The 15,220-nt window shown below is 38.9% G+C and overlaps 1 protein-coding gene across 6 annotated transcripts in view; it reads right to left on the reverse strand.

Annotated features, from left to right (window-relative positions):
- Positions 1 to 15,220, reverse strand: part of PATJ (PATJ crumbs cell polarity complex component) — a 361,279-nt gene that overhangs the window by 147,639 nt on the left and 198,420 nt on the right. For all 6 annotated transcript variants that reach the window (XM_043876093.1, XM_043876090.1, XM_043876094.1 and 3 more), the window contains exon 28: positions 7,657 to 7,853. In XM_043876093.1, coding sequence (XP_043732028.1) covers positions 7,657 to 7,853 — 197 coding nt within the window. The remainder of the gene's footprint in view (positions 1 to 7,656; positions 7,854 to 15,220) is intronic.

A 15,220-nucleotide genomic window follows, 5' to 3' on the forward strand; every position in this document is an offset into this window, starting at 1 on the left:
AGGGATAGGCTACTCACTCCAGTATTCTTGGGCTTCCCCTGTGGCTCAGCTGGTAAAGAATCTGCCTACAATGCTGGAGACCTGGGTTTTATCCCTGGGTTGGGAAGATTCCCCTGAAGAAGGGAAAGGCTACCCACTCTAGTATCCTGGACTGGAGAATTCCATGGACTGTATAGTCCGTGGGGTTACGAAGAGTTGGACACGACTGAGCAACTTTCACGTCACTTACAAACTATAATAAAACACACATACATGACCCATGTTTGTGATGAGTTCAAGCAGGTGTTTGATATTGTTAGTAAGTGAAACCCGGAATAAGAGTTTCATTAACAATGTTCTTTCAAGCTTTGTGCCTTAAGATTATATGGTCTTGAGCATAATGCCATTTTAAATTCTTGATCTTTTAGTTATCCTTCACATTGCTTAAATATTGTAAATATGCAGAATGATGACTTTTTGACTCATTTTGAGAGAACATAAAGTATCTCATTCCTGAAAATTTATGAGTAAATTTGGAACACCCCATGGGTGAGCAGTGGTTATCCTTACAGGAATCTGTGATGAAATAACATCATAAGGATGACATGGTTAGAAAGCATCACTGACTCAGTGAACATGAACTTAGGCAAACTCCAGGAGATAGTGGAGGATAGGGAAGCATGAAATACTGCAATACATGGGGTTGCAAAGAGTTGGACACAACTTAGCAACTGAACAACAAAGAACAATGTCATAAATTACCAGAGATTCAAACTGTAAAATAAATAAGCAAATAAATAAAAAGCCTGCATGGTGACTGTAAGAAATTTTAACTATAAGAATCCCATGAACAGAGGAGCCTGGCAGGCTACAGTCCAGAGGATTGCAAAGAGTCAGATATGACTGAAACAACTTAGCACACAAAGCAAAATACAGAAAAAAAAATTATATGATGAGGCTGATATAAGGAAGTACTTCTCCATAACCTAAGAGCATATCTTTCCAGCCTGCATTTCAGCATGACCATGAGTGGGGCTAGAAGTGAATGGGGAAGAAATTGGTAAAAGGAGGGACCAGAAGCCTGGACAACTACCCTGATATGGAATGTATGAGTCAGAGGGAAAACTGCAGAAAGGAGAGTCTGGAGAATCACTGCCGAAATCCACTTATTCCTTCCAAAAGGCACCTTTCTTCCCCTGCGTACATTCCTCTGCCTATTTTTTTATAAGCTTCCACAGTAACTGAGTTCCTTTGAACATCCTCATTTTTACTTTTTTTTTTAAGCCACTTTCCCCCCCTAATTTTAAGACAATGTGGCTCACTGTAGTGATCCCGCTTAAAGCTTTTGTGGATCAATATTGAGGACTGTGAAAATAAAAATTAAATGATTGCATTCCTCCAAAAGGTCAGTAAGAATATAGAGTTTTAGCCTAAATATTTCAGCAGCATAAAGATAATGATGTACGACCATATAATTCAAAACACTTTCCCCAACAAGCGAGAGACAGGAACAAAAATGGCAAGAGTAGAGCTCAAAGACTTCACTTCAGCAAACATAGAAGTGAACCAGGCCACCCAATATGAGTAAGGTTTTACAGAATATTTCTTATAGCCGAAATAAAATTTTAACTCTATAATGACACTGAGGGTGAAAGCTCTTAAATTATGAAGCATAGTGGAGCTCTCAAATCAGGCAAGAACAAGCTCAAAAAAAAAAAAAAAATTATTTTTCTTCTTTGGTTCTTGAGAGATGGGTATAATTTCACTGACTGCAGTCTTTTTTTTTTTAATGAATTCCAAGTGGCATTAAATTTTAAGAAGATAAAAAGAGTAACAGGGTATTGTATCATGAAAAATTATCTCAGATATTCTAACCTAGCACTGGGTTAACTGCATTAATCTAGATCAACCAAAACTACAAAATAATGAGAAATTCATGATTATCTTCCAGAATCATTATCCATCCAGAACTAAACTTAAGAACATAGCCTTTAGAGTCTGAAAAGTCAGTGTTTTCATGTCGATTTTGCCCCTCATGTTTCAGTTTCCTTATCTGTAAAATGGGTACTAACGTAGCATCTACTTTTGTTTAAAAAAGAGAGAGAATGCTTGTAAAGAATTTAGCAAAGCCTAGCAGATTATAAATGCTCAGTGTCAACTCAATTCCCAATATAGCTCCCCTACCTCTGATTTCTTTTAACAAACTCATCTTTTTGTAACTTAATTTGGATGTAATACAATGGATTGCTTAGGGAAGCTAATTAAGCAAAATACAGATAAGTATGAGTTATAATGTTTTAATGACAAGGGAGGCTGCACTTGAAAGAAAGGAAAAACATACACACCTCTGGGATCCCAGGACAATTTTGTGTGTGTAGCTGACCACTCAGTCAACACCACGTTCTTCTGTTGACTTTCAGAGCTATGAATTAGGCTGCATACAATTTTAAGAGTCAGAAAATGGGGTAAGTCAGCTTTGCATATGTGAGGTTATATTCAGGACTTGCTTACAGTTCCTGTCAGGACAATCAACTCATTTTTAGCAGTTTTATTGAGATATAATACATACAATAAATCACATATTTAAAAAGTAAAAATTTGATGTATTTTGACACTATGGCCACAATAAAAAATGTTTATCAATTTATTTTTGTATTTTTAGCTATTATAAACCTATTTCTGTTAATAAAACTGTTGGAAAAATCATTTTACTGCAATTTTGAAATCCTTTACTCCTCTTTCTGGTCCTCAAACTAGTGTTTCCACAAGGGGATATTTTATTCTGTGAGATCTCTTAGGGCATAATTAATGCATTAAGAAGCATACTTTAGGAAATTACATTCATTTGTATGGTAATAATCTAAAGGACCCAGTCTAAGATGATGGAAACTTTTGACTGTAAAGCAGAATCTTATCTATGGATGTCTAAAACCTAGTAATTTACTCACTATAGTGTACTTCTAAATCACATCTAAGTCTTCCGAAAGATTTCAAAAATAATTCACTGGCAACAAGTGAAGGATCAACCTTTTGGACTGGTGTGGTGGTAAGCACCCTCAGACAGGAGTTTGTCATAAAGCACCTACATGTACCTGAGTCAGTCATTTAATGATTTAAGTTTTTTCCTCTTATAAAATAAGTATTACTAAACAAAAAGATCTGAGTTTACCTATAGTTCTATGTCTTTATTCTTGGCAAATATAGGCAGTATTCATACTTTTTATTTTCAATGGTTCTTAAATAAACCTATTATACACATACAAAAATAATAAGATTTAACACAGGCTATGCTACAGGTAAATGTCACAAAGGGAATGAACTTCGTCTGTCTTAAAGCGTGTGGGAGCCAGACATGCAAGCCCATCCACTGCACACTTCCAAATGCCACCCACGCTGTTCCTTCTGGCTGCTTCCCTCACCTGACAAATCATTCCAATCCCCACATGGCACTATCAGCTCTCTTCCCACACTTGCCCTGTAGGGAAGATTATAAATAAATCCTATATTCACAAGACAGCACCATGCCCAGGCCTGTGTATTTTCTGGGACTAATTGCTTAGGGAAAGCCAATACCCTGGAAAGTCTCATTCCAGTCTACATGGTAATTATATGCTAATGTAGTTTGAAATTAATTCAGAACCCCCACACTAGCATCCTAGTAAAGGAGAAAGAAGCTGAGATTTAATCACGTTGTCTTCTGGGGGCTCAGTGTAAGATTTCTTTTATACATGAACTGAGCCATCAATCGACAGAACTTGCTGACTGCTCTTGCACTGTAATGATGTAGTCCTACAGAAACAAAACTGCTGGCGGCTGTTGTGCCAAAAATCAGTCATGGACAGGGCTCTGGAAGAGATGCAGAATTTCTCACTTCCAGTAAGCCACAATGTATGTTTGACCATGCTCTTTTCTACTTCCAATAAATTAACTACATCTGAGGGCCTGAAAAAGTCAGATCAACCCTAAATAAAAGGGGGCTGTGAGGAAAGTAATAATGAAAAAAACAAAGCAATTAGGAGAAATAATATGAGCAAATAGTAGAATTATAAGATTGATCAAGACATGGATAACTTTACCTCAATTGACAAAAATAAATGAAGTGTAGATGGGTAAGCAAATACACAAGATTTGCTCTAACCCAGTAAGTATGATCTAAAAGCCCATTGTAAATGCCTCCTTCGTGATGCAGTCTCCTTCAACAACATCTAATACACTGCATATCCAAGAACAGCTATTGTAACACTGGCTTCTGGCTTTCCTGGTTCTCATCATTATATCAATGCCTTATTCTCAGTCCAAAAGCACATTGGATTTGATATTACGTTATAAACAAATTCTTCACATATCATAGAGAAATGACTGAAATTTTTTCTCAGCTATAAAAAGAAACCAGGAAAATGTTTCCCACATGATTTTTTTTTTACTGTCATCCCTGACCTAGAAGCCAGAAGCCCATGAGAAGATGGCTTATAACTGCATAAGAATCTAGTCTGTGCATTTTTCTGCTCTCTCAGCTTTTCAAGATGCTGCATGGAGCTACTGGAGAGTATGATGGTTTCCCTCTAGAACATACTTTTGGAGACAAATACATTAATATAAACAAGCTAAAAAGAACTGAGACCCACAAATCCACATAAAATGTTTTTTATAAATATTATCAGTTGAAATGTATTACGGTATTAGTAAGTGCCAGATGTGGTGGCAAAATGTGACCTATCTTCTCATTAGTTCGTATAACACTCTTTGAGGTTGAAGCTACACAATCACTAGACTGTGAGCTCTATGAGAACAGGGTGATGGATTTTCTTCACCATGTAAAATCAACACCATGCTCCTATACTTCCTCCTACACAACAGATGCCTAGTAAAGTACGTGCTAAATGAACAAAAAATTTCCATTTGATAAAGAAGGTAACTGAGGGTTAGAATCAAAGATGTGTGATGCTAGACTCTGTATTCCAACTTTTAATTTTATTTTACTTAAATAAAAGACTCTGTGGAGAGTATGGGGGGATTAATTTATTGCCACGTTTAATCTTCTCATTCTTTTAATCTCTGAATGAAGATAAAATTACCGAAGAGCAACAAGAGGACCAAGTTCAGAAAGTCCAAGGAGGGAATAGGAGGGGTCTGAAAAAGCAAGCTGCTAATAGTCTTTTTTGTTCAGGAGAGCTCTTCTAGCTTCTAGCCTAGAGAGAAAACAGATACCTGAAGTTTCTGTCTTTAAGAGAGGAAATATGATCTGATTAATAGTCAACCATGTGCCCTACACTATATTAAAATCCCTTCTGAAATGTAACTAATAACTGAAAGAACTGGAATAATTAAAGTAGGTCTTCCTAGTCCAGCGCTCTCTGCCCTGCACACAATGTTGACTTTACTGCATGGCCTATGAAACACTCTCATCACCCTGCAGCCTCAGCTCATCTATTTCCTCTATCTAATAAAATGTCAGACACAGAAATAACATACCACTTCTCTTCTTGGTCTGGATGACATCAGTCATTCCATCTTGAGTCTTAATAAGGCAGAGAAAATAGAACTAGAATCGTCATGTTCCAAATGATAGCTTTTGGAACATTTCCATGTACCACACAAGACAGGAAATAATGCATTTAGGTGTGCATAATACAGCAGTATGATTTAATATATATGGTTTCCTAAAGCCTAGAATATCATAAGTCAGGAGTCTCACGGATCTAAACAGACAGGATTTGCCGGAAGTACCGTGGAGAATGCAGTATACTTCAGTTGCAAGAGCACAGATCTTGGAGCCTGGCAAACCTGGGTTCTTAGCAACTTAATTCTGTTACTTACGCAGTTTTCTTATCCAAAAAATTGGGATAATAACAGTACTTACCATATAGGGCTCTTAAGAATACAAATGTGTTAGTACATAGGTAAAATGCTAGGGATAGCTCAGTAAACTAGCTTTTACTTTCATCATTATTACCACCACCATCACTTTAGTTTTGTTTATGAAGAAATCTCTAAATGAAATGAACTTGAAGCAATGAATTATACTGGTTAATCCATACTAATACCATTGATTTTTATTTACTTGATGATTATGCTAGTCAATACTACTACCCGATGTGGGTTGCTTTCATAATGCTATATTACAAACAACAAGAAAAGTAATTCCAAGAGTGACTTCTTGGTGAAAACGGGTTTCAAAATGGGGAGAAACTACCAAGGCTGGGAAGACAGAGGGTGATACTAATGATCTTAGAGTTGTGGATGAACAGCTTTGGCTGTAGATATTATTAGGCAAGTCACATTATAGATGACTATGAATTCTATTCTGAGTAGAGTCTGCAGAGGAAATTATAAAATGAAAAATTAGTAAGGCCTCATGTGAAGTAAGCATCTGACACTCAGTGCCTCTGTGATTCAGCTCCCCTAAATGTTCAAGTGTTGGAGTGTTTTATCCAAGAGGCCTTAGAGAACACTGGTTAACAAACAGCTAAGAAGTCAAACTGCCTGATATTGAATCCCAAAGCCTCGTTTACTTTGCGACCTCACCTCGTTACTTTGTGACCTCAGTAAAGCTATGTCTGGCACCAAGTACATATTGCTGCTTTTATTATAATCTTTTTTTTTCACTTTTGTTGTGCAACAATCTTTTATGTCTCTTTTCTTCCTTGAGACTGTGAGCTATCTGAATGAAGGGACTGGAGTATTCATCTCTTTTTTGGTATCCAGCCCTAAGAGACACTCAAAAAACTGTTAGTTGAATTAATGAATTATTGAACTGGCAAATAAATATAAAAATAAGATTAAACTCGGAGCAGAGGGAGAAGGCAATGGCACCCCACTCCAGTACTCTTGCCTGGAAAATCCCATGGACAGAGGAGCCTGGTAGGTTACAGTCCATGGGGTCGCTGAGTCGAGTCGAACATGACTGAGTGACTTCACTTTCACTTTCATACACTGGAGAAGGAAATGGCAACCCACTTCAGTGTTCTTGCCTGGAGAATTCCAGGGAGGGGGGAGCCTGGTGGGTTGCCATCTATGGGGTCACGCAGAGTTGGACACGACTGAAGTGACTTAGCAGTAGAGCAGAAACCCTGACTTTAAGCTTACAAATATGAGAATAACCTTTTCAGATTACTGATGAAATCATCTGGAATAGTAGCAGAGGATCAGTCCCCTCCCTAACTTCTCTTTTCTCTCTCCTGTTCCTAAATAAGGAACCTATGTGACTTTAACCACATTACCAACTCACAGATATTAACCAGTCCTTGACAACCAGTTCATAAGATTTTGTTGGCTGTAACACCTTTCAGAAAAACTAAACAACAACAGCAACAAAAACAAATGTTATACTTACAGTTAATTCAGAAGCTGAAGAGGATTTTGTTAAATACTAATAATGTCAGATTAATACACAAATTAGTGTTGAATCTTTTGGAATTTATATTCAAAAACAAGCTCTTTTCTTTTAATATGTTTTCATGAGAATTTACTTAAAGGCCCTTAAATTATTTTGACTTAAGCAGCCAATAGTAACTGTAAGCAACAATATGATTTTCATTCTTGCTTGGGAAAATGATAACAAATAGTTGAAGAAAATGCAATTTATAACATTCTACCCTTCTACTTCATCATCTTATACACTACCCTCTATATCCAGTCATCTCACCCAAACAAAAATTAAGAATATACGCCCCTCACCTCCAACAGTTCATCTCCAATACGCATTCGTCCATCCATGGCAGCAGGTCCTTCAGGGTTAATTCCCACCACAAATATGCTCATGCGTGACCTGTCTTTGTTACCAGCGAGGCTGAGTCCAAGTCCATTCTTATCCTTTTCAAGTTCAATAATGTGGAGTTCTCCAGGCAGGTCTGCATATCTTTGCCTGATTTTTTCTAATTAAAAAAAAGGTTAAAAAAATTAATTAGAGCACCTGAATCTATATTATGAAGGCATTGGCATTTCCCCATTTTTACTGATGCTTCTACATTTGAATTGTCCCTTCTTGTAAGTGAAGTACTTGAGGTCATTCACAGCCTTATATACAGGTTATAGTTAAGGTTATTTGATCTCCATCTAAGGAGATGGCTCCCCATAAAACCTTCCCTGACTGTTGAGGTTCAAGAGCTGGCCTAGATTTCCTACACATTTCCTTACCTAAGAGAGTCAACATTATGTGGTGGAAAACCTGGCCTGTCTGCACTACTTGCTTCCCTTCAAAATAAGAACAAGGGAAACAAAGAATACATACTGATCGCCAGCTATGTGCCAAGCAAAGCGTTTGGTCTGTTGGTTGAACAAAACAGACACGGATCTACTCTCACGGACCTGTAGTCCAGTAGGAAAGAAAATCAACCATTAACTCTATATAATCACATTTATTTAAGGTATACAAAGGGTACAAAACAATATTGGGTGTTATGCGAGTAAAAACAAGGAGAATTAAGGATGTTGATTTAACTGTCAGATCTGAAGTTAATACACACGTCTACCACTTACTCAGTGTCCATTAATTAATACGTCATTTTACCTCTATGGAATTCCACTTCTTCATCTTTAAAAAGGACACAATAATTCCCACTTCACAGAAGTTGGGAAAATGAAATAAAATATAAAGGACTTAATGGCTCATGGCTTATAGGTATTTTATAATTCTTCTATTTGATCTTCTGTTTCATCTTGCAACCTCTATTTTACAGCCTAACCTACCTGTTTTAGGATGTGGCTGGCTATGCTTCACCTGTGCAGGCCAGTGTGGAGAATAACACAGCTTTAAACATGCCTCATACACCAAACAGCACCAGCTCAGGCCAGGAGTGCTACCAGCGCTCAAAGGCGTGCTGGTGACTCCATCACATGATGCAATCATCTCATCAGCTGAAAAACCAAGCTATCCTTGCAACTATGCTGGAACTCTGTATGCTCTAACACTAAGGTCACTGTCCTTAGAGGGAACCTTGCAAATTGAAAGCTTAACTGGAATAATTAGTGTTAAGGGGGAAGGGAAGGAAGACAGCCTAGTCCATCTCGTCACTTTACCAGATATAACAAACACTGCCTTAAAAGATAGTAGATAAATTTAAACTCATAAAGGCTATTTTGTAAATAAATTTACATTGACATAATTAATCACAACTGCTTATTTTAGAAAGAGGCTAAGTTTGTTTACTTTATAAGGAATTTGAAGAGAATCTTAAAGAACTTTCACTGATCATGCTTATGAATAATAAAGAACTTATTTTGCAAAGTACAGTAAACTAAAGAACTTGCAATGTAACAAAACTGTCCTCTATATAGAAATAAAGTTATCCCCATTAACACTGAAGTAAATAAAGTGTTTTGGTCAGTCAGCTATTAAGAACAAGCCATTATGTGGGTACATTAATTAATAGAGGATACAAAACACAAGTTACCCTCAACATACTTATACAACAAAGCAGAGGAAGCAACCAAACACACCAACTAATAAACAACTACAAGCTATATAAACAGAATTCCAACCACTCCACATGCTGGTCACTAAATACATATTAATCAATTAGTAAATTTAGGTCAGTGAATAAACATTAAATTAAATGTACTAGCAATCATTGGAAAACTCAGCAGTGGCCACAGGACTGGAAAAGGTCAGTTTTCATTCCAATCCCTAAGAAAGGAAATGCCAAAAAATGCTCGAACTACCACACAATTGCACTCATCTCACACGCTAGTAAAGTAATGCTCAAAATTCTCCAAGCCAGGCTTCAGCAATACATGAACCATGAACTTCCAGATGTTCAAGCTGGTTTTAGAAAAGGCAGAGGAACCAGAGATCAACTTGCCAACATCCGCTGGATCATCGAAAAAGCAAGAGAGTTCCAGAAAAATACCTACTTCTGCTTTATTGACTACACCAAAATCTTTGACTGTGTGGATCACAGCAAACTGTGGAAAATTCATCAAGAGATGGGAATACCAGACCACCTGAGCTGTTTACTGAGAAATTTGTATGAAGGCCAAGAAGCAACAGTTAGAACTGGACATGGAACCACAGACTGGTTCCAACTCAGGAAAGGAATACGTCAAGGCTGTATATTGTCACCCTGCTTATTTAACTTACATGCAGAGTACATCATGAGAAATGCCGTGCTGGAAGAAGCACAAACTGGAATCAAGATTACTGGGAGAAATATCAATAACCTCAGATATGCAGACGACACCACTCTTATGGCAGAAAGTGAAGAACTAAAGAGCCTCTTGATGAAAGTGGAAGAGGAGAGTGAAAAAGTTGGCTTAAAACTCAACATTCAGAAAACTAAGATCATGGCACCTGGTCCCATCACTTCATGGCAAATAGATGGAGAAACAGTGGAAACAGTGGCTGACTTTATTTTGGGGGGCTCCAAAATCACTGCAGATGGTGACTGCAGCATGAAATTAAAAGACGCTTGCACCTTGGAAGAAAAGCTATGACCAACCTAGACAGCATATTCAAAAGCAGAGAAATTACTTTGCCAACAAAGGTCCATATAGTCAAAGCTATGGTTTTTCCAGTAGTCATGTATGGATGTGAGAGTTGGACTATAAAGAAAGCTGAGCACCAAAGAATTGATGCTTTTGAATTGTGGCATTGGAGAAGACTCTTGAGAGTCCCTTGGACTGCAAGGAGTTCCAACCAGTCCATCCTAAAGGAAATCACTCCTGAATATTCATTGTAAGGACTGATGTTGAAGCTAAAATTCCAAAACTTTGGCCACCTGATGTGAAGAACTGACTCATTTGAAAAGACCCTGATGCTGGGAAAGATTGAGGGCAGGAGGAGAAGGGGACGACAGAGGATGAGATGATTGGATGGCATTACCGACTCGATAGACATGAGTTTCAGTAAGCTGCAGGAGTTGGTGACGGACAGGGAAGCCCAGTGTACTGCAGTCCATAGGGTCATAAAGAGTCGGACACGACTGAGCGACTGAACTGAACTGAGCAATCATCGCCTTTAGAATTCTAAGAAATGATATGGCTAGAAGAGATTTCTTGAAAGAAGCAGAATTTGAGAAGGCTTTTTTTTTTTCTTTTTCTTTTCTTAATTGAAGTACAGTTGACATATAATATCAGTTTCTGGTATACAAAATAGTGATTCAACATTTATATACATGACAAATTGATCACTATAATAAGTCTGGTAATCATCCATAGCTATTACAAAGCTAAACCATACAAAGTTATTACAATATTACTGAACATAATCCCTATACTGTACATTACATCCTATGGCTTATTAATAAGTAGAAGCTTGTATATCTTAATACCCTTCACCTATTTTGCCCAACCACTCCCCAACTTTGGTGACTACCAGTTTGTTCTCTGTATCTGTAAGTCTGTTTCTGTTTTGTTTAGTTTGTTCATTTGCTTTTGTTTTTTTTTTTTTTGGATTTCATGTTTGTATTTGTCTTTATCTGGCTTTGTGTAATAACTTCTAGGCCCATTCATGTTGTCACAAATGGCAATATCTTTTTTATGGCTGAGTAGCATTCCATTCCATACCACATCTCTTTTACCCATTCATCTATGGATAGACACTTTGGTTGCCTGACTATTGTAAATAAAGCTTCTATTAACACCGAATCATGTATGTATCTTTTTTAATTAGTTTTTTTGTTCTTTGGGTATACAAGAACAGTTTTGAATAAGTTACAGAGTTTGGTTATGTGAAGAAGAATTCTGGTGGACCAAATGGCAAGGGTAAAAACTTCCATGCAGAGGGATGAAGAAGGGGATGTGAAAGTCCATCTGGCTTTGAATTGAAAATTGTTTAATTTAGTGGGTGGGTGACAAGAAATAAACGTGCCAGGTTAAAGGGTTAATTGATAGCTTGTTTACAGAAATAATATTCCAATTTAGAGATTCTACAGAGGTGCCTTAATGTACTCTGGGGATGGGACCTTGAAAGTACATTCGATTTAAGACCTGTTCTTCCAGATTCAACCAGAGCAGTTATGCTTTCAACTGTATTGTGTACTGAATTTCTAGGGTAAAAATAGTTAAGAAATGATACCACAGTTAACGAAACAAAATAAAATTTTAACACATCTTTCTCAGAAAATAATAAAGCAGAAGAAGATTAAAAAAAAAAACAAAACTGAAGACTGACAATTCAATAGGCTCAAGGTATTGTATTTAAGAGAATGTTACGGGGGAGGAGCCAAAATGGCGGAGGAGTAGGACAGGGAGACCACTTTCCCTCCTACAAATTCATCAAAAGAATAACTGAACACAGAGCAAACTTCACAAAACAACTTCTGATCGCTAGCTGAGGTCATCAGGCGCCCAGAAAAGCAGCCCATTGTCTTCGAAAGGAGGTAGGACAAAACATAAAAGATAAAAAGTGAGACAAAAGAGCTGAGGACGGAGATCCGTCCCGGGAAGGGAGTCTTAGGGGGCATTGCTTGGGGTAGGGTCCGGGCCTGAGTGCCCTGAGGACAATGGGAGGGAGCTTCTGTGAGTTGCCAACTTGAACTGTGGGAGAGCAAAAGAGAGAGAGAAAATTAACCCGCCGGAACACACTGCCGGCCGTTTGCAGAACAAAGGGACTGAGAAAGTCCAGAGAGGAGCTCGCAGGCGGCGGACCGGCCCAGCCCCGCGGGAGGCAGGAGGCAGGGGGGAGGGGAAGGTCGCGGCGAGACACAGGGCGCAGGCACCCGACCGGCGCGGGTGGGGACTGGGGCTGGGGACGCGGAGGGCACAAGGCGCGGGCACCCGACTGGCGCCAGCGGAAACTGAGACTGGGTCCGCGGAAGGGAGTGGGGGCGCCACACCTGGGGAGAGTGCGCCCATCAAGCCCCTCGCTGCCTGGACCGCTCTGACGGGGAAGGCACAGAGAGCAGGTGCAGCTTTTCCTTCCGCGCTTTTGTGGAACACCCGAGGGCTGGAACCTCGCGCAGCGCGGGGCCCGCTCCATATAGAGCAGCTGGGAGCCTGAGCAGCGCAGACGGAGAAAGCAGTGTCAGCCCCTCCCCGCAGCGCCAGCCCCTCCCTGCAGCTCCAGCTCCTCCCCGCAGAGCGACGGAACTAGCTACATGAAAAAGAGTGCACCTCCGCCCGCCTGTGTCAGGGCGGAAATGAGGCTCTGAAGAGACTGGCAAACAAAAGCCAAATAAACAAAGGGAACAGCTTCAGAAGGGACTGGTGCAACAGATTAAAATCCCTGTAGAAAACACAGACTACACCGGAAGGGGCCTGTAGGTATCGAGAAGTGTAAGCTGGAACGAGGAGCTATCTGAAACTGAGCCGAACCCACACTGACTGCAAGAGCTCCAGAGAAATTCCTAGATATATTTTTACTTTTTTTTTAATTTTTTTTTCTCTTTTATTTTCCTTTAAAATTCCCTATTACTCCCCCATTACTCCTTAACTTTCATTTTCATAGATTATTATGATTTTTTTAATTAGGGAAAAAAATTTTTTTTTCTTTTTTTTTTTCTTTTTCTTTTTTCTTCATTTTTTTCTTTCCTTTTTCTCTTCTATTTTCTATTTTTCTTTTTCTCTTATTTCTTTTAAAGTCCTCTAGTACTCCTCTACTACTCCTTAATTTTCATTTTCAATACACTATAACCTTACAAAAAAAAAAAAAAAGAAGAGAAGCCCTATTTTTAAACTGAAGATTATTCTCTCCCAATCTTGACTCTCTGTTTTCTACCTCAGAACACCTCTATTTCCTCCTTTCCCCTTCTCTTCCCAATCCAATTCTGTGAATCTTTGTAGGTGTCTGGGCTATGGAGAACACTCTGGGAACAGACAGCTGCGTAGATCTGTCTCTCTCCTCTTGAGTCCCCCTTTTTCTCCTCCTGCTCATCTCTATCTCCCTCCTCCCTCTCCTCTTCTTCATGTAACTCTGTGAACCTCTCTGGGTATCCCTAACGGGGGAGAATCTTTTCGCCATTAACCTAGAAGTTTTATTCTCAGTGCTGTATAGTTGGAGAAGTCCTGAGACTACAGGAAGAATAAAACTGAAATCCAGAGGCAGGAGACTTAAGCCCAAAACCTGAGAACACCAGAAAACTCCTGACTACATGGAACTTTAAGTAATAAGTGACCGTTCAAAAGCCTCCATACCTACACTGAAACCAACCACCACCCAAGAGCCAATAAGTTTTAGAGCAAGACATACCACGCAAATTCTCCAGCAACGCAGGAACATAGCCCTGAACATCAACATACAGGTTGCCCAAGGTCACACCTAACACATAGACCCATCTCAAAACTCATTACTGGGCACTCCATTGCTCTCCAAAGAGCAGAAATCAAGTTGCACGCACCAGAACACTGACGCAAGCTTCCCTAACCAGGAAACCTTGACAAGCCAATCCTCCAACCCCACCCACTGGGTAAATCCTCCACAATAAAAAGGAACCACAGACCTCCAGAATACAGAAAGCCCACTCCAGACACAGCAATCTAAACAAGATGAAAAGGCAAAGAAATACCCAACAGGTAAAGGAACATGAAAAATGCCCACCAAGTGAAACAAAAGACGAGGAGATAGGGAATCTACCTGAAAAAGAATTTAGAATAATGATAATAAAAATGATCCAAAATCTTGAAAACAAAATGGAGTTACAGATAAATAGCCTGGAGACAAAGATTGAAAAGATACAAGAAATGTTTAATAAAGACCTAGAAGAAATAAAAAAGAGTCAATTAAAAATGAATAATGCAATGAATGAGATCAAAAACACTTTGGAGGGAACCAAGAGTAGAATAATGGAGGTAGAAGATAGGATAAGTGAGGTAGAAGATAAAATGGTGGAAATAAATGAAGCAGAGAGGAAAAAAGAAAAAAGAATCAAAAGAAATGAGGACAACCTCAGGGACCTCTGGGACAATGTGAAACACCCCAACATTCGAATCATAGGAGTCTCAGAAGAAGAAGACAAAAAGAAAGGCCATGAGAAAATACTTGAGGAGATAATAGCTGAAAACTTCTCTAAAATTGGGAAGGAAATAGCCACCCAAGTCCAAGAAACCCAGAGAATTCCAAACAGGATAAACCCAAGGCGAAACACCCCAAGACACATATTAATCAAATTAACAAAGATCAAACACAAAGAACAAATATTAAAAGCAGCAAGGGAGAAACAGCAAATAACACACAAAGGGATTCCCATAAGGATAACAGCTGACCTATCAATAGAAACCCTCCAGGCCAGAAGGGAATGGCAGGACGTACTGAAAGTAATGAAAGAGAATAACCTACAACCTAGATTACTGTATCCAGCAAGGATCT

This window comes from Cervus elaphus, chromosome 20, assembly GCF_910594005.1.
Source record: "Cervus elaphus chromosome 20, mCerEla1.1, whole genome shotgun sequence".
Lineage (NCBI taxonomy): Eukaryota > Metazoa > Chordata > Mammalia > Artiodactyla > Cervidae > Cervus > Cervus elaphus.